Source organism: Anolis carolinensis, chromosome 2 (assembly GCF_035594765.1).
Source record: "Anolis carolinensis isolate JA03-04 chromosome 2, rAnoCar3.1.pri, whole genome shotgun sequence".
NCBI lineage: Eukaryota > Metazoa > Chordata > Lepidosauria > Squamata > Dactyloidae > Anolis > Anolis carolinensis.
The window spans coordinates 9,281,667-9,301,793 of NC_085842.1; the positions used below are offsets into that span (position 1 = coordinate 9,281,667).

The 20,127-nt window shown below is 45.9% G+C and overlaps 1 protein-coding gene across 1 annotated transcript in view; it reads left to right on the forward strand.

The window, feature by feature from the left end:
- LOC107983768 (zinc finger and SCAN domain-containing protein 2-like) overlaps nt 1–19,716 on the forward strand; it is a 98,573-nt gene extending 78,857 nt beyond the window's left edge. The window contains exon 2 of the mRNA XM_062973110.1: nt 13,635–19,716. Within this exon, the coding sequence (XP_062829180.1) occupies nt 13,891–15,111 (1,221 nt within the window). The 5' untranslated portion in view covers nt 13,635–13,890 and the 3' untranslated portion in view covers nt 15,112–19,716. The remainder of the gene's footprint in view (nt 1–13,634) is intronic.
- Nucleotides 19,717–20,127: the final 411 nt, after the last annotated feature.

Consider the following 20,127-nt stretch of genomic DNA (forward strand, 5'->3'; position numbering starts at 1 on the left):
ACAACAACAACAACAACAACAACAACAATGAAAGAACAATACAATATTTAAAAATAAAAACATTTTGTATCACACTCTTCTCACCCCAAAGGGGACTCAGAGTGGCTTACAAATTATTAGTACATACAATATATTATATTATTAGCATAGCACAATATTAGCATTATATATTACTATATCGAACTATACCACTATACTGTAATATTATTAGTAATATTATATGTAATATAGAATATATAATTAATATTATTATATGGTATTATTATTAGTGTTATATTGTATTACATTATAATATTATTATCAATCTTATATGTATATACAATATATTATATTATAAAACTGAGGGCGGGGGCCAGGTAAATGACCTCGGAGGGCCGCATCCGGCCCCCGGGCCTTAGTTTGGGGACCCCTGGTGTAAAGAGTTAACTGTGTATTGCATCAGACAGCAGGGGTGGTTATAAATAGCTCGCTGTGTTATCTGTTCCCCCCTCTGCTCTCTGCCTCTCTGAATATATTGTCTTGAGAGTTTTCCGTTTGTTAGTAAATCTTTTTGTAGATAGCCAGACAGGCTTAAGCCTCTTTATTGGTGCCAGTGATTCTTCGTTGATCTTCTGCTGCATGTGTGTTTATCCAAACCGTGCGCTCTGACATTTTCTTCCTCTGAGGCTGAGGGAGTGTGACTTGCCTAAAGTCACCCAGTGCGTTCATAGTCAGAGTCCCAGAGTCAAAGCACTACACCACGCTTTCTGAATACTTGTTCCTTTTCTCCTTGCCTCCTCCCTCTCTCCGTTTTGGAGGGAGCGAGAATGGGGAGGAGAGGATTCCCTCCATTTGGGAGCGGGAGGCGAGAGAGAGGAAAACAAGCAGTGGAGAGTTGAGGAGGAAGAAGGCGGTGTGGAGGATTCCTCTATTTTGGAGGGAGATAAAGAGGAAAGCAAAGCAGAGGTAAAGAGCAAGCAGGGGTGGCGGTAGCAGCAGGGCTGTGAATGGCAGCAGTGGTAGTGGGGTGAGCCGAAGGATTATAGCGTGGGCCTGGGAAAGGACTTTGGTGGGAAGGATCTGACCCCTGTGCCTGAGTGGCGGGATCCCTGTGCCTTAGTTTGGGGACCCCTGTCTTAAACCATATAAACTATAAGAAGATACTTTTTACTAAATACAGTGCAACCTCAACTCAGGAGTGTCTTAACTTAAGAGCATTTTGAGTGAACCTCGGCCCAGTTTTCGCTTTGACATGCAAAGAGCATTTTGAGATAGCAGAGGGAGCACTAGCGCGAGAGTACAGGGCTTTAGGGCTTCGAGGAGAGGCAGCCTTGTGCCTCTTTGTCTGCTTTGGGAGATTGCTGTCTGCTTTGCCCTTGTCCGCTTTGAGGAACTTTGGGTTAGATTATTTTGTGTAGTTTTTATTCCTGGTAAGTTCGGCTTTGTGAAGAGAGACGGAGAGAGAGTAAGAGAGAGAGGGAGGCTGGAATTAGTACTTTATGAAGAAAATGATGCTTCTGCCTCTTCACTTTGTGCTTTTGCTTCCTTGCCACCACTTTGTGCTTAGATCATTTTCAAGTGGATGTGTCTTTTTTATTGTTCCCTATGAATCTGCAGGCTTTGTGTTGGTGTTACACACCTTTTGTTGCCTCAGATGTGCTTCCTTACCACAACCTTGTGCTTCTTCCATTTTAAACTTGCTCTTTCTTTTTTATTGTTCCATCTGAATGTGCATTTATACATTATTACTTATTTATAAAGTGCATTTACTTATTGAGAAACATGTAACAAAAAGTTGGGAAGGTTTTTTAGGGCCAAAACGGATTAATAAGAGCTCAGACACAGAACGAATTAAGCTCTTAAGTCAAGGTATCACTGTATAGAATTGTTTTATATAATTGCTGTGTGCTTTCATGATCATGTAACTTGACTGTAAGACATGTCATAATATAAAGTCTGAAAAGAATATTTGGGCAAAACAACGGGGAAGAAACAGGTGGAGGAAGGCTTCATGTGGGCAGGGAGCATCAATTATGCAACACGGGAGAAGAACTCTTTGGAGGGCAAATGGGGGCCTGGTCTCCATCAATTTCCCCAAGTTGAATGTGAGGCAGAGGAGACCAGACTCAGTTGCACATGTCTGTCAAAGAGATTTCCATTTTGGATGACAAGGTCCAACAGTTCAGGCCTCAGAAGGGAGTAAGGCAGGAGGGCAGGCAGACCGGTCGGCTTCCAGGGAGATGCAGTAGTTGCCTTGTGGAAGAAGAGGGATCTTCCTCCTGTGATGGGATCTCCTCCTCCCTCCCTCCGTGGGGGTCTCTCTCAGGGGGGCCCTCCTGGGGAGGGGTTTCATGGCAGGAAAGGGGAATCACTGGTGTCATAAAGGGAGGGAGGACCAGGGACCCTTTCTCTAATGACCTAAGGAATGGCGGAGATCAGCAGGTTGGAGCCATCTTCCCCTGAAACAGGAGAGAGGCTCAGAGTGAGTAAAGCGTCTTCTGTATATCAGCCTGTCTCTCAATTGGAAAATTCAAATTCTATTCCTCCCCATTTCATGCCTCAAGAAACCCATTGAGGAGGGAGGCCTTGAAGAGGCATTTGGGAGGGGCCCCAAAGGAGGCTTTTCTGGAGAGTTCCTCTTGAAGGGGGGAAGAGGTTACTTACTTAGGTGATCCCTCGTAGGCCGAGGAGGATAGTCCCCTCATTCTGGTGTCATGAGGATTTGTCCGTAAGTGGCTGAAGAGACCTATTCCTGATCCGCATATTCTCCCGCAGTGAGGACATCAGTTTCCAGTTGGAAGGCAGTCCCGGTCAGGGTTGGCTTGACACGGCTTCCTCTTGGCATGCTTCGCCCTTAGTCAGGATGAAGGACTTGATGAAGCCTTCTGTCAACAGCTGACTAAACAGGCACAAAGAGATATAGTAGTCATGGGTGATTTCGACTATCCTGATATCTGCTGGAAAACAAACTTGGCCAAGAGTACAAAGTCCAACAAATTCCTCACTTGCCTTGCAGACAATTTTATGGTCCAGAAGGTAGAAGAGGCAACAAGGGGATTGGCTCCTCTTGATCTCATCTTAACAAACGTGGAAGACCTGATCAATACAGTTGAAGTGGTCGGATCTTTCGGGGCACGTGACCATGTGCTCCTGCAGTTTGCAATACAAAGGAAAGCTGAAACTAAGACAAGTCAAACACGCATTCTGGACTTTAAGAGAGCTGACTTCCAAAAAATGAAGGAAATACTGAGCAGCATTCCATGGACACCAGTATTAAAAGACAAGGGAGTTAAGGATGGATGGAAGTTTTTTAAAAGTGAAATACTCAAGGCGCAAATGCAAACAGTGCCAATAAAGAAAAAAAATAAGACAAGTGCGAAGAAGCCAGAATGGATGTCCAGAGAACTTCTAACCAGGCTAAGACTCAAAAGAGACATGCACAAGAAGTGGAAAGGGGAGAAATCACCAAAGAAGAATTCAAATGTATAGCCAACTCCTGTAAGGAAAAGGTTTGCAAGGCTAAAGCGCAAAATAAGCATTAAAAACAACAAAAAAGGCTTTTTTGCTTACGTTGGTAGAAAAAGGAAGAACTAGGAGGCGATAGGGCCTCTGTGAGGAGAAGATGGGGTGATGGTGACAAGGGACAGGGAAAAGGCAGAACTGCTCAATGCCTTCTTTGCCTCGGTCTTCTCACAAAAACAAAGCCATCTTCAATCTCAGCAACATGGAATGGACGAAGGATTGGGGGAAATCCAACCCCAAATAGGGAAACAAGTTGTCCAGGAACACCTGGCCTCTCTAAACGAATTCAAGTCCCCAGGGCCAGATCAGCTACATCCAAGAGTATTGAAGGAACTAGCGGAAGTTAGCGGAAGAACCACTGGCAATTATCTTCGAGAGTTCTTGGAGAACAGGAGAAGTCCCAGCAGATTGGAGGAGGGCGAATGTGGTCCCTATCTTCAAGAAGGGAAAAAAGAACGACCCAAACAATTACCGTCCGGTCAGCCTCACGTCGATACCAGGCAAGATTCTGGAAAAGATCATTAAGGAAGGGGTCTGCAAACACTTAGAAACAAATGCAGTCATTGCTAATAGTCAACATGTATTTACCAAAAACAAGTCATGCCAGACTAATCTGATCTCTTTTTTCGATAGAGTCACGAGTTGGGTCGATACAGGGAATGCTGTGGATGTAGCCTACCTGGATTTCAGTAAGGCCTTCGACAAAGTCCCCCACGACCTTCTGGCAAACAAACTAGTAAAATGTGGGCTAGACAAAACAACGGTTAGGTGGATCTGTAATTAGCTAAGCGAACGAACCCAAAGGGTGCTCACCAATGCGTCTTCATCTTGGAAAGAAGTGATGAGTGGAGTACCACAGGGTTCCGTCCTGGGCCCGGTTCTGTTCAACATCTTTCTTAATGACTTAGACGAAGGGTTAGAAGGCACGATCATCAAGTTTGCGGATGACACCAAAACTGGGAGGGATAGGTAACATTCCAGAGGACAGGAGCGGAATTCAAAATGATCTTCACAGACTAGAGAGATGGGCCGAAACTAACAAAATGAAGTTCAACAGGGACAAATGCAAGATACTTCACTTCGGCAGAAAAAAATTGAAATCAAAGATACAGAATGGGGGACGCCTGGCTTGACAGAAGTGTGTGCGAAAAAGATCTTGGAGTCCTTGTGGACAACAAGTCAAACATGAGCCAACAATGTGATGCGGCTGCTAAAAAAGCCAACGGGATTCTGGCCTGCATCAATAGGGGAATAGCGTCTAGATCCAGGGAAGTCCTGCTCCCCTTATTCTATTCTGCCTTGGTCAGACCACACCTGGAATCACACTGTGTCCCATTCTGGGCACAGCAATTGAAGGGAGATGTTGACAAGCTGGAAAGCGTCCAGAGGAGGGCAACTAAAATGATTAACTGTCTGCAGAACAAGCCCTATGGGGAGCGGCTTAAATAGCTGGGCATGTTTAGCCTGCAGAAGGGAAGGCTGAGAGGAGACATGGTAGCCATGTACAAATATGTGAAGTCATAGGGAGGAGGGAGCAAGCTTGTTTTCTGCTGCCCTGCAGACTAGGACGCGGAACAATGGCTTCAAACTACAGGAAACAAGATTCCACCTGAACATCAGGACGAACTTCCTCACTGTGAGAAGGGCTGTTTGGCAGTGATTGTGGTGGAGGCTCCTTCTTTGGAGGCTTTTAAGCAGAGGCTGGATGGCCATCTGTCGGGGGTGCTTTGAATGCGATTTCCTGCTTCTTGGCAGGGGGTTGGACTGGATGGCCCATGAGGTCTCTTCCATCTCTACTATTCTATGATTCTAAGTAAGCGGGCCCAGCCAGTCATCCTGTACGCTTCCTCTTAGGCAATCCCTCGTAGTTCGAGGATGATTGTCTTCCATCTTGGGGGTGTGTCCGTAGATGGCTGAAGAGACCTGTTCTTCATGTAGATCATGTAGATCCCACAGTGAGGACATCGGTTTCCAGGTGGAAGGCGGTCCCGGTCAGGGTTGGCTTGACGGGCCTTCCTCTTGGCACGTTTCTCCCTTAAGCCCATTTGTGCCTCTTCGAACTCCGCAGCACTGCTGGTCACAGCTGACCTTCAATTAGAGCGCTCAAGGGCCAGGGCTTCCCAGTTCTAGTGTCTATGCTACAGTTTTTAAGGTTGGCTTTAAGCCCATCTTTAAATCTCTTTTCTTGCCCACCAACATTATGTTTCCTGTTCTTGAGTTCAGAGTAGATCAACTGCTTTGGCAGACTAATGCAAGTGTGGATGAAGTACCTGCGTGATGCTTTAAGTTGGGCACAGTCTCAGCTCAACTGGCAGATGACCCTCAATAAAAGCCTTGCAGATGGGCTCCCAGGCCAAAGAGGGGTCTGTAGTGGATGCAAGGAACTTGATGGCTTCCCTCCTACCTCTTCAGCCATCATTTGTTTGCTTATTTATCTATTTGCTACATTTATATTCCGCCCTTCTCACCCTGGAGGGGACTCGGGGTGGCTCACAACAGAGGCACAATTCAGTGCCTTAAATACATATAAAACACAACAACATATACTTTAAAATCACATAATTCAAACATATCACTTAAAACCATGACTTAAAATCACATAATCCCAAACACAATAGGCAAGATGGCGGAGAGGTAGCAGGAACCATACAGCAGCTTGGTAAGAGAAAACACAATCCGAGCGAATCCTCCCATCTGAGTCTACCCTTGCCAGCTAGAGCGCTTGTTTGGTCATCCAGGGTTTCGGAGGAGGCCCTGGGGGCTAATTTTGCGTGGCTCAGCAAGAAGAAAGGGGAAAAGAGAAGATCGGGAGAAAAGAGGTAGAGAGCTGTTGCAGCAGCCATTACAACAGGCTGCTGGAATGCGCTCCCTCATTCTGCCTCTCTATATTAAACAACTGCTGCTGCTGTTGCTGCTGTTTGGAACTTACTTTTTGTCACCAGGGCCACTGCTGGTCTCCAACCTCTCCATCGTTAATGACCGGCTTGGGAGGGGGGTTTACACTGCTCCCACATCTTTGAATTCCTCGGAGCCAACCATTGCTCTGTGGCTGGCCGCTCTGTGTTGCCTAATGCTGCCTGCCTGCCTGTTTTACTCGTGGCAGCCAGCCTTCCATCTGAGGCGGCCCTTCATCTGGGGCTGGCTGTTTCCCAAGCCATTAACACCTAATTATCAGCGCTAGTTGCTTCAAAGGCTTTTAAAAGGCTTCAAAGACTTCTACTCCTGCTGCCGCTGCTGTTGTTAGAGACCCATTTTTTCTGGAGGCCTTCTTGTTACTGCAGCTGCTATTCGCCATCCGCTACAGTTACTGTTATTCCCTGACTGCTCAGTTGTCCTCGTTTCCGCATCCTTGTTGCCCTGACTGCCCTGGTACCCTCCAGCGTTTCCACCTTGCTGCTGTAGGGGTAATGTGACCACTGGAACATCGCTATTGTCCACCATTGCAGGAATTTTGACGTGGTCTTTAAGAACTACAGCTTACCATCGCTGTTGGCAGCATTGGGGTTTGCTGTCCATCTTCTACATTGCCTATCTCCCTAAAGGACCTTCATTATTGGCTGGTGCAAGGCCTTGTTGCCAGCTTGACATTTGGACGCACTGTTTACCTGAGCTCAACACCATCTTGTGGACACAATTGTAGCTGACTGAGGAGACTATCGGCTTAGGAAGATACTTTGCAAACAAATAATAAGACCTATGAATTGGTGTTGCTAATATAAACTGCCTGTTAGGGCTTCCACCCGCTGCCATTGCTGTCTTCGCAGGAAGGAGAGAAGTTCTCACATCAAAATTTTATATATATTATTTGTTATATGTTATACCATTTAATTTATTATATTGTGTAATCAGAGATTGAATTTTGGGGTCAGAGTTGGGAATAAGAGTTTATAGGATATACTAATTATCACTGATTCGAAGATAGTGCCAATAATACAGACTGGAAATTGGGGCCAAGAAATCCTTGTTAACATAAATGGGATAACCCTAGGAAGGACATTGAGGGTGAAGTGTGTCGATAAGAGGGTGTGTGGAAGTTGTTGAAGGAAGGGTATGGCTGGAAGGTCTGAATGAGGAAGGAAGTTGGGAATAGAGTGGAATAATTGGAACCGGACTGGATTGTTATTGAGAGGGATAGAGAGATATATAGAGGGATAGAACAGAGTGAGAAGAACTTGGAACATGGATAATTTTGAAGAGTTGAGGAATGTGGAGTTAACTCATTTATGCGAGTTATTAGGAAGATTGTTTTCTTTTATTTTTCAAAATTTAGATTCTATGATTAAGAAACTTGATCTTCTTTTTATGGGGATTTCACTAATGTTAAGACGTTCGACACCTGAATGCTGCTCATGGAACCTAGAAGATGGGCGGGGTTCAAATTCAATCAGAGACAACCAATCCTGGGTTTGAGTTAGGATGGGACAAGGTGGGGAGGATAGACAGGGAAAGGAGGATGTTGTGCAGCTAAACTGTGGTTTGGGAGGGGAGGAACTACGAGGAAAAGGGAATGGGCAAGAGGGAGCAGCTTTAAGGCCCTCTGAGGACCTTCTACAAGAAGAGCTTAAAGAAAATTCTCCCACCTCAGACGGCCAACAATTTGACCTTTTACAAGAACAATGGTCCTTACATCCCAATATGCTGGCTCCAATTTTCAACTAAACAGGGGCAGATGGTGCTCTCACAGAACAGTGAGGAGGTCCTTGAGCAGATTTTAAGAAGAAGCCCTGCAGAGGTCAAAATTAGTAACATCAATTGGCTCCGTAGAGATTATCATAGCCAGGATCGCTCTTCAGTCCTTTTAATAACATTTGAGGACGCTTTATTACCTGTAGAGATCCTGGCACATAAACCTCAATTAAACATCTGGGACATTTATATTGAAAGAGTGGTTAGAGACCGAATTATTTGCCCCCTTATCCCAGGACTCAAATTAGGCACTCCAAGCACTGGGAATGTAAGCCGTCCCAAAAGCCCACCAGGTCCATCACAGGAAGTCTCTGTGAGAGATTCTGTTAGTCCAATACAGGCCTCAACTCCCTTACAAGAAAAGACCCCTCCCATTCTATGGTTATCATCAACGAATAGCTCCCCTCCACTTACTTCAAACATTCAAAATGACATCTCGCAGCAATCAACACACACATTTTTCCCATCAGCTTCTCTTTTTAGTAACACCCTTACTGGTTCGTTAGAATCAGAGAGCTGACTAACCTCCTCAGACCTTGCATCTGCTAGTCCCTTCCATGGGGAGCGGGGAGAGTTCCAGAGCCCGGGGAACACTATCGGGGTTGTGTGGGGTAGGAGAGGGCGCGATCAGTTCTATCAACCCAAGGAGAAGCGCACAAGAGTCCTTGCGACCCTGAGGAGAGATAGGTCAGCTAGCCTACATGACGGTCCCCCTGGACTCAAGCTCCTTCTGTTAAATGCCAGATCCGTAAATGGTAAAACAACTGCCATCCAGGATTTAATCCTGGATGAAAAAGCCAGGTCTGGGGGGCGGGGAGGTGGGGTTGCGGTGGTCTATCGAGATTCCATCTCTCTGACTAGGTGCCCCGTTCCACAATCTTCTGGGTTTGATTGTGTCTATCTGAGAGTTGGAAACCGGGACAGGTTGGGGATTCTGCTTGTGTACCGACCACCCCGCGACACAGCAGTCTCGCTGCCTGAGCTCGCCGAGGTGGTCTCCAGCTTGGTGTTGGAGCCTCAGCACCTTGTGGTGCTGGGAGACTTCAATATCCATGCGGAGTCCATCCTTTCTGGCGCAGCACAGGATTTCATGTTTGCCATGACGGCCATGGGCCTGTCAAAAATGATTTCTGGACCAACTCATCAGGCAGGACACGTTAGACCTAGTTTTTGTTGTGGACGGAGGAAAAATCAGTGTGGAAGAGCAAAATATTCTTCCATTGTCATGGACTGATCATCATCTGGTCAGTTTTAGACTAACCACAGATCAAACCCTCTGCAGGGGTGGTGGACCGATTAAGATGGTCCGCCCCAGGAGACTTATGGATCCAAATGGATTCCTGATGTCTCTTGGGGATTTTCCCATCATAGAATCATAGAATCATAGAATAGTAGAGTTAGAAGAGACCACATGGGCCATCCAGTCCAACCCCCTGCCAAGAAGCAGGAAATCGCATTCAAAGCACCCCCGACAGATGGCCATCCAGCCTCTGCTTAAAAGCCTCCAAGGAAGGAGCCTCCACCACGGCCCCGGGGAGAGAGTTCCACTGTCGAACAGCTCTCACAGTGAGGAAGTTCTTCCTGATGTTCAAGTGGAACCTCATTTCCTGTAGTTTGAAGCCATTGTTGGCTGGTGGCTGGTGATCCTGTCGAAGTCTTGGTTGATCTCTATAACATTGAGATGGCCAGGGCAGTAGACACGATCGCCCCTGAACGTCCCCTATCATCTCACAGAGTCAGGTCAGCTCCTTGGTTTTCTGAGGAGCTGGCTGTGATGAAGCGGACGAGACGGAGACTGGAGTGCATCTGGCGCAGATCTCAGGAAGTATCTGACCGAGCACGGGCTAGAGCCTCTCTTAGGGCCTACTCCGCAGCATTGCGGGCAGCCAGGATAGTTTTCTCGACTACCCGCATTGCGTCTGCAACAAACAGACCAGCTGAGTTGTTTCAGGTGGTGGGGGAGCTCCTCCACCCTTGTGACGGGGGGGCTGCCCTTTGCCACCTGACAACTCGATGTGGCGAGTTTGCCCATCACTTTGCAGACAAAGTCGCTCGGATACGCTCTGACTTAGACACCAGCCTTAACGCAGTATCTGTGGAGGTGACCGAGGCACCTGCTTGTCCAGTGTTAATTGATTTGTTTCAGATTGTTCACCCTGATGATGTCGAGGGGATCCTTGGAGCTGTGAGAGTGACCACATGTGCTTCAGACCCTTGCCCATCTTGGGTAATAAAACTTGCCAGTGGGGGGTTGGCAAATTGGTTCGTGTGGATAAAAAACGCTTCACTGGATCAGGGAATTTTCCCATCTACCTTAAAGCAGGCATTGGTTAAACCGATTCTGAAAAAGGTGTCCCTTGACCCGTCAATTCTTAACAACTACCGGCCAATTTTGAACCTTCCCTTTTTGTGCAAGGTTCAGGAGTGGGTGGTCGCCTCGCAGCTCCAGGGGTTCTTGATAGAGACCGACTATCTGGATCCATCACAGTCTGGGTTCAGACCCGGTCATGGTACGGAGACGGCTTTGGTCGCCTTGGTGGATGACCTCCGCAGAGAACTTGACAGGTGGAGTGTGACCCTGTTGAGTCTCTTGGACATCTCAGCGGGCTTTCGATACCATCGACCATGGTATCCTTCTGGGAAGGCTCTCTGGAATGGGTATTGGGGTCGTTGCTTTGCAATGGCTCCGCTCCTTCCTGGAAGGCCGTTCCCAGTTGGTGAAGCTGGGAGACTCCTGCTCGGACCCCTGGCCATTGTCCTGTGGGGTCCCGCAAGGTTCTATTCTGTCTCCCATGCTTTTTAACATCTACATGAAACCGCTGGGAGAGGCCATCCGGAGTTTTGGAGTTAGGTGCCATCTCTATGCAGATGACACCCAATTCTACTACTCCTTTCCACCAAACTCCAAGGAAGCCCCTCAGATCCTTGACTGCTGTCTGGCCCCTGTGATGGACTGGATGAGGGTGAATAAGCTGAAACTTAATCCTGACAAGACAGAGGTCCTCCACGTCAGTCGTGCGGCCAATCGGGGCATAGGGTGCGACCTGCGCTCGACGGGGTCGCACTCCCCCTTAAGACGCAGGTCCGCAGCTTGGCGGTCCTCCTGGACTCAGCGCTGACACTTGATGCTCAGGTGTCAGCGGTGGCCGGGAGGGCCTTCACACAGTTAAAGCTTGTGCGCCAGCTGCGACCGTACCTCGTGAAGTCTGACTTGGCCATCGTGGTCCACGCCTTAGTCACCTCCAGGTTGGATTACTGCAATGCACTCTATGTGGGGCTGCCTTTGAAGACGGTTCAGAAACTTCAGTTGGTTCAGAGATCAGCAGCCAGATTAATAACGGGAGCTAGTTACAGAGAACGGTCAACTCCTTTGTTTAAATAGCTCCACTGGCTACCAATAAGTTTCCAGGGCCAATTCAAGGTGCAGGTTATTACCTATAAAGCCTTAAACTGTTCAGGACCTGCCTATCTCCGTGATCGCCTCCTCTCCTACGAATCAACGCGAACCCTAAGATCATCCGGGGAGGCACTCCTCTCGCTCCCGCCTTTGTCTCAAATGTGGCTGGTGGGGACGAGGGAGAGAGAGGGCCTTCTCGGCAGTGGCCCCCCGGCTCTGGAACTCTCTCCCTAAGGAGATCAGGTTAGCTCCTTCCTGAGGCAGGCCATTTTCCGCCGGGAATTGAAAACATGGTTGTTCCAGAGCGCGTTTGAATGAATAGGCCCAATAGAGCTGTCATCAGAATACTTCTTTATGTTTTAAAAGTGTATGGCACTTTATCACTGTTACTCATTTCCATGATACAGCACTTTATGAAACCTGTCTACGCTGGTTTGCTTTTAATTACTCTGATTTTATCTACTTGGATTTTAATGTATTGTCCATTATTTTATTTTGTGCATCGTTGAAATGTTTAAAGTTTTTGTCAAATATGCTGTGTCGTTGTTTCGGACTTGTCCCTGTTGTGAGCCCCCCCCCCCCCCAGGTCCCTTTGGGGAGATGGGGCGGGATATAAAAATAAAGTTTATTATTATTATTATTATTATTATTATTATTATTATTATTATTACTATTATTATTATATTCCAGGAGCTATTCCAAATTGTCATTCGCTTTGTTTGTTGTTGCACTTAGAAATCATTGTCGCATTGGGAATCATTGTGGAAACACTTGGTCCCACAACCAGGATTTGACTTTCCCCTTGAAGGTCAGAAGGGAGGGGGCTGATCTAATTTCCCTAGGGAGAGAGTTTCATAACCGAGGGGTCACCACCAAGAAGGCCCTGTCTCTCATCCCCACCGGTCCTGCCTGGGAGGGGGTGGGATCGAGAGCGGGGCCTCTCCGGACAATCTTAATCTCTGAGATGGTTAATAGGGAGAGATACGTTTGGACACACCATTTTAGTTCGTCTTTAGCACATCATTTTAGTTTTGGCCACCATATGGTCTCCTGAGCAAATGCAGACGTTTTACAAATCTAAAACTTCCTGCCTTTACAATGTTTATGTTTTCCCATTCTTGTTACCTTTCTTTGAATTTTGTCAATGTCCGTTCTAAAATGGGATGAATTGAGCAGAACAGGGCAGGAATCACGTATCCCACCCCACCCCAGGTATTGCTGGACTGCAATCCCCTGTATCCCATGTGTTTCTGTGAAGGAAGGGTTGATGGAAGTTGGAGTGCAGAAACATCTGGAGGACAGGAGGATTCCCACTCACTCTGGGGTCCATCCATCCATCCATCTCCTCTCTCTCATGCTGAGTGCCTTCCACCCTGTGCTTGTGCATCCCTATCTTAACCTTTGTGGTCTCAGTGTAGAAGTTTGCATTCTCCATTGTTTTTCTCTTTGCATTTGTTTTGCCTGAGGTTATATACCTTTATGGTATAGGTTTTGTACGAATGCAATACGTCAAGGAACTTTGCAGCCTAATGTACTCTCAATGTCTCCAGGTGCCTTGCTTTAGAAACGTGAGGCTGCAGGGAAAGAGAGGATCAGGGAAATATATTCTTCTTGAATTGGAAGAAATCTACACAAGACAATAAAGTATTGTTCTCCCAAGACTGATCACTTGGGATGGTCTGTCCATACAGGTGGTCACTCACATTCTGAGTTGGGATGTGAGGAAGTGGGATCTAGACAGGAAATGCTTTGCAACCAAAGCCCCTTTCTGTGCTGACCATATTATTAGAGGTCTTCCTTTACAAAGGTTGGATTACACACTTAACACATTGCAGTGCAAGAAATCTCATTCACAGAATCTTGGACCACCATCCCCTTTGTATCTGAGCAGGAAATTTTCTATGTTTGGCAATTGGCTCTTCTGAGTTGAACCAAACTTTCTCCCTTCATCCCCTGCATTTGCTACAGCACTAGGCTATTGTTCTTCATGTCCAGTGAGATCTTTCTTTGCTCCATTCCTAATGAGATTGTCCTCTCATTCTTCTGGCAGGTATCCTCTGAATGAACCTTGTGAAGGACGTTTTGCCCATTGCCTTAGGTCTGAAATGAAAGTACACAGCACTGACAAGAACAGAAAATAAGAGAAATTATATTTCAAAGGGAGGGTTGTACTCTAAAAAGAGAGGCTTGGTAAAGTGAAAAGAAGACTACAACAATACAAAGACTGAGAAGAGGGAAGCCTGTCCTCTTCAGGAGAACATATTTGTGAACTTCTGGCATGATATTTGAATCATAAATGTAACAGAATGGAAAATCTCCATTCCTTGTCAAAATCACACACAGGAGAGAAGCGACATAATTGTATGGACTGTGGAAAATGTTTCATTGGGAGAAGTTCTCTTACTAAACATCAACAAACTCACACAGGAGAGAAGCCTCATAAATGTATAGAATGTGGAAAGAGCTTCAGTGAGAGTGGACATCTGCGCTCCCATCTAAGGACCCACACAGGGGAGAAGCCTCATAAATGCATGGAATGTGGAAAGAGCTTCAGTCAAAGTGGAAATCTGCGTTTACATCAAAGGATCCACACAGGGGAGAAGCCACATAAATGCATGGAATGTGGAAAGAGCTTCAGTGAGAGTGGACATCTGCGCTCCCATCAAAGGACCCATACAGGGGAGAAGCCTCATAAATGCATGGAATGTGGAAAGAGCTTCAGCGAGAGTGGAAATCTGCGCAGCCATCAAAGGACCCATACAGGGGAGAAGCCACATAAATGCATGGAATGTGGAAAGAGCTTCAGTGAGAGTAGAAATCTGCGTTCCCATCAAAGGACCCATACAGGGGAGAAGCCACATAAATGCATGGAATGTGGAAAGAGCTTCAGTCACAGTGCCAGTCTGCGTGTCCATCTAAGGACCCATACAGGGGAGAAGCCTCATAAATGCATGGAATGTGGAAAGAGCTTCAGTCAGAGTGGACATCTGCATCTCCATCAAAGGACCCACACAGGGGAGAAGCCTCATAAATGCATGGAATGTGGAAAGAGCTTCAGTCAAAGTGGAGATCTACGATCCCATCAGAGGACCCACACAGGGGAGAAGCCACATAAATGCATGGAATGTGGAAAGAGCTTCAGTGAGAGTGGACATCTGCGCTCCCATCTAAGGACCCATACAGGGGAGAAGCCTCATAAATGCATGGAATGTGGAAAGAGCTTCAGTGAGAGTGGACATCTGCGCTCCCATCTAAGGACCCATACAGGGGAGAAGCCACATAAATGCATGGAATGTGGAAAGAGCTTCAGTGAGAGTGGACATCTGCGCTCCCATCTAAGGACCCATACAGGGGAGAAGCCTCATAAATGCATGGAATGTGGAAAGAGCTTCACTCAGAGTGCACATCTGCGTTCCCATCAAAGGATCCACACAGGGGAGAAACCACATAAATGCATGGAATGTGGAAAGAGCTTCAGTCAGAGTAGACATCTGCGTTCCCATCAAAGAACCCATACACACAGGTAGAGCAGACTGCCTTTATGTTTCCTAGTTCTGGTAAAATATTTCCCCAGGCAAGGGTCCCAGGCAGACAAAAATGGGAGAATGAACAGAAGAAGGAACTTGCTCTCTATCTGTTATGTACAGCAATTTGTGTGGTCTGGCTCACAAATTGCACAGAGAATAGAAGACAAAGAGTGATGACATCAGCTGGTGAAGATTATTGAATCTGTTGAGATAGACAATTTACCATATAAGCCGACCCGAATATAAGCCAAGGCGCCTAATTTTACCACAAAAAACTGGGAAAACGTATTGACTCGAGTATAAGCCAAGAGTGGGAAATGCAGCAGCTACTGGTAAATTTCAAAATAAAAGTTGTTACCAATAAAATTACATTAATTGAAGCATCAGTAGGTTAAATGTTTTTGAAATTTTACCATATTTCAAAGAAAAACAGTAAACTAGGTCTGTAAGGGGGAAAGGAGGGTCAACAAAAACCACATGGTATCAACAATAACTTTAGAAGTATTGGGATCCATTTATAACAGGATGAAAAAGAGACTTTGAAAAAGACTGTCTTTCAAGATGTTCCCCTGCTCCTTCTTTCCTTTCCCAATATCCAAGATGGCCTTCTTACTGTATCCCTTGCAATATCCAAGATGGCTCATTGCTACAGAACCTTGGGAGCTGTGATTTGGTATAGTACCGTCATTCTTTGGCAGAGAAATCTAAATTGTAGGAGTTGATATTCAATCATTTCTCCTTCCCATGGAGTATTTTATACACACTTTTAACTATGATTTATTTGTTATTTTATTGTGTTGTGTTTTTATGATTGTCTATGGCAGTGGTTCCCAAACGTATTTGGCTTACTGCCCCCTTTCCTGAAAAAATATGACTCAGCACCCCCTGGAAAGGGGCGTGGCTTAGAGGGCTGGGCGTGGCTCTTGCTCAAGAGGGCGGGGCTGAGCCTCTCCCCTAGTCCAAGATGCAGGTCTGGGAGGGGGAGGGGGAGGTAGGTGGGGCCACAAATGGGAGGCCAGGACTGGGATGGGTGGAGTTACAAGCTCTGAGGCAGGGCTGAGCTTCTGTCCCTATCTTGGATGCAGGGGGCAGGGCTAGAGGAGAGGGCGGGGCCTCTTCCCAAGTGCCTGACGGGGCTGAACCTCTCTACCCCATCCCTGTGTTCTCACAAGTGCCTCAGGGGAGGTATACAGAGGCTCAGCCCTGTCTCGTGCTCTTGGGAGGAGGCCCCGCCCCTAGCTCCACCCTTTAGTCCTAAAAGGCCTCTCAGGAAAGGCTCAGCCCTGTCTCAGGCTCTTTGGAAGAAGCCACGCCCACTCCTCTAGCCCCACCCCCTGTGTCCTAACAGGCACCTCAGGGACTCAGCCCTGTCTTCCGCACTTAGGAAAAGGCCCCGCCCCTCCCCTAGCCCCGCCCCCATCTCCTAACAGGTACCATCACCGCCCCCCTGGATCGCTGGTCTATGGCATTGAATATTTGCCTTTGCATTTGGAAGCCGCCTTGAGACCTTTCAGAGAAAGAGGGTGGGTTAGAAATAAATTATTACTATTATAAAATACCTGGAGGGCTGAAGTTTGCCCATGTCTGCTCTATGCTGCACTTTCCTGACCAGGCTTTGCCCCATGTAAGCTGCCCCTAGTCCCTTCGGGGAGATGGGGCGGGGTATAAGAATAAAATTATTATTATTATTATTATTATTATTATTATTATTATTATTATTATTATTTCCCATCATCATCATCATCATCATCATCATCATTGAATTACTTATTAATCGCCCTCCATCCACGATGCTCTAGGCGATTTACAAGATAAAATTGTAAAGGATAAAAATACATACATACAAATATTGATTTAAAAAAATTAAAATAGATTAAAAGCTCTAGTAAAGAGCCAGGTCTTGAGTGCAAGGGTAAAAGGCCCTAACTCCCGCATGGCTCTCATCTAGGGCGGCAAGGCATTCCATAAGGCAGGGGCAGAAACAGAAAAAGCTCTGCGCCTGGTCCTTTCCAAGTGCACTTCTCTAGGACCCGGTACATAAAGTAAGTCTCGTTGGGATGGTCGTTGTGACCTCCGATGATGGGAGAAGGAGAGACGGTCCCTAAGATACGATGGGCCCTGGCCGTAAAGAGTTTTGAAGGTCAGGACTAGTATTTTATATAGACCACGGTAATCAGTTGGAAGCCAATGCAGATGCTGCAGCACTGGTGTGATGTGGCATTTCATGGGTGTCCTTGTGAGTAGCCTGGCTGCCGCATTCTGCACGATACGGAGCTTTCGGGTCGTGGACATCGGAAGGCCAACATACAGGGCGTTGCAATAGTCCAGCCTAGACGTGACCGTGGCATGGATGACTGTTGCCAGAGCCTCATCAGATAGATAGGGTGCCAGTTGCCTCGCTTGTTGTAGATGGAACAAGGCCTGTTTGCACAACCTGCTATTGAGATGGATCAATAATAATCACAACCTGCTATTGAGATGGATGCATGATTAAGACATTATTTTCAGCTTACTATATATGTTTTGGCTGAGGGGGCAGAAATTGCCTTAAAGCCATCTTGTGCAGCTTCCAAAACCCAACAGTTGAGCACATTTTGCACTACAGCCAGATATTTTCAAGGTTGTGCCCAAAGGGCTTGGCGAATATAACCTTTTCTGAGATGGATCCAAATCAGGCATGGGCAAACTTTGGCCCTCCAGGTGTTTTGGACTTCAACTACAACAATTCCCAAAGGACCCGGTATTTGGGCAGCTTCCTTATTTGGCCAGTATTTGAGAACACAGAAATGCTGGACCACTCTCACAACCACCATGTCAGACGACACAGAGAAGCCATTGAAATCCACAAGAAGCAGGTGGACAATTTCAACAGAGAGGAGGAAACCATGAAAATGAACAAAATCTGGCTCCCAGTATTTTTTAAAAAAAACGAAAATCAGGACAGTAAATAAAGAACAACACTCAGAAATGGGAATTCCAGACAGGAGACAATCAGGGTCAGCTAACACCTCCCAGCAAAGGATTTACCCAGACAGGAAACAGCCAGGTTTTGAAGCTGCAAGGCTATTCAGTGCTAATCAAGGTGACCAATTGCAACATCCACACTTGTCTCCAACAGACAAGAGTTCTTTTTCCCATCCTGGACATGATTCCACAGATAGATAAACCTCACTTGCCTAGTTTTCCAACAGACCTCACAACCTCTGAGGATGCCTGCCATAGATGTGGGCGAAGCGTCAGGAGAGAATGCTTCTGAGACATGGCCAGGCAGCCCGGAGAACTCACAGCAACCCAGCCAGTAGGCTGTTAGGAATTGTGGGAGTCGAGTTGAAGTCCAAAACACCTGGAGGGCCAAGGCTTGCCCATGCCTATCTAAATGCAACTTTTAATCTTAAAGGGAAAAGTGCCCAGGATTTTCTCACATACTACATAAATAAATGGTTGGCATGTCTGGAGAAGAATAGGATGCTTCTATATCAGGCATGGGCAAACTTTGGGGAAAAAACTTAAACGGGATTGGACAAAGGTTGGAATGAAGACGGAGAATCTGGAAAGCGGAGAGTTTGAAATGAAGAGGGAAAGGATTATGGAAGAATTTAGAGAAATAAAATTGATATGGTTCCCTTGTATTCAATGGTTCAAAAATTGGGTAAAGAATAATAAACATAGAAGTAAGCTTAATCAATTTGAACAAACAATACAAAATGGAAGGGATAGAGAGGAACATAAAAATGTGAAAGGAATAACCAGTAAATATATATAAAATATTAATTGAAATAAACAAAGGGAAAGCAAAGAACAAGGAGATTTGGGAAGAAGATCTAAGAATGAAAATCAATGAAACAGTGGTCACGATGGGGACAAAGACATTTGAAAAAAAAATATCAATATGAGTTAAAGAAAGTTATCTGTTGATATGGAAATGGTACTGAACACCAATAAGAATAGCAAATATAAATAAAAACTACCCAAAAATTGCTGGAGGGGATGCCAAGAATCGGGAACGTACATACATATGTGGTGGCAGTGTCAATATGTAAATAATTTCTGGGGAAAGGTATTTAGGGGATAGAAGACACAATGAACATTGAAGTAGAAAGAAGTCTTAGCTTAGATTTATTATATAATAATAAACAGTTGAAAAAGGAGGACAAAGATGTGATAACAAACTTATTAAACCTTGCAAGAGTGCTTATAGCAAAGAATTGGAAAAAGGAAATAAATATACAGATAGAAGAATGGTATAAGGAAATATGGAAACTGGCAAGAAATGATAGGTTGACATGCAAATTGAAAGTTAAAAGAGGGATCTGGAAACAAAGTGATTGTGATGATGTCTGGAGAAAATGTATTGGAAGGGGATTCCAAAAAAAAGAGGGAAAATTACCTCCAGAAGAGGAAATGAAATGAAATTTTGGACAGATGATAAAAGAAGTGGCTTGGGAGGAGGGAACACGGTGGTGAGGGTAAGAAAATATGTATAAGCGTGAAAATAACAGTAGGTGTCACATGTTAATGTATTGTAGATTGTAGTGAATATTTTGTGGCTACTGTAAAACAAGGGATGTATGAAAAAAAAATTAATAAAAATATTTGTAATTTGTTTGTCTTGGAGGAAAGAAGGAAGGGATTTTCCCTCGGCAGGAAGGAAGGAATAGGCCACGGAATGATTTTTTGGGGGTTAATAGGAGCCCCTGACTGTCAGGTAGAAAGAGATGTGATAGACAGGAATGCGTGACACATACCTCCAGTGTGCAATGATACAGTTCTCAATAGACACGTGTTCACAGCTCAGTACTCTGAAGGGTTAAGAATCAGAGGTGGTGATCCCAGGGCAGGCATGGGGAGACCTCCTAACTGGGGGGCCGCGTGGTGGGCGGGAGTTCTCCCCAAGGCCCCTCCCTGTCCGGAGGACTGGCTGCCCAGAGAGGAAGAGCTTCTCCCTCCGGCCACACCCTCCTCCCACTTCCGCTCTTCCTTCCTCTCCGCAACACACCAACACGCACACTCCTCTCC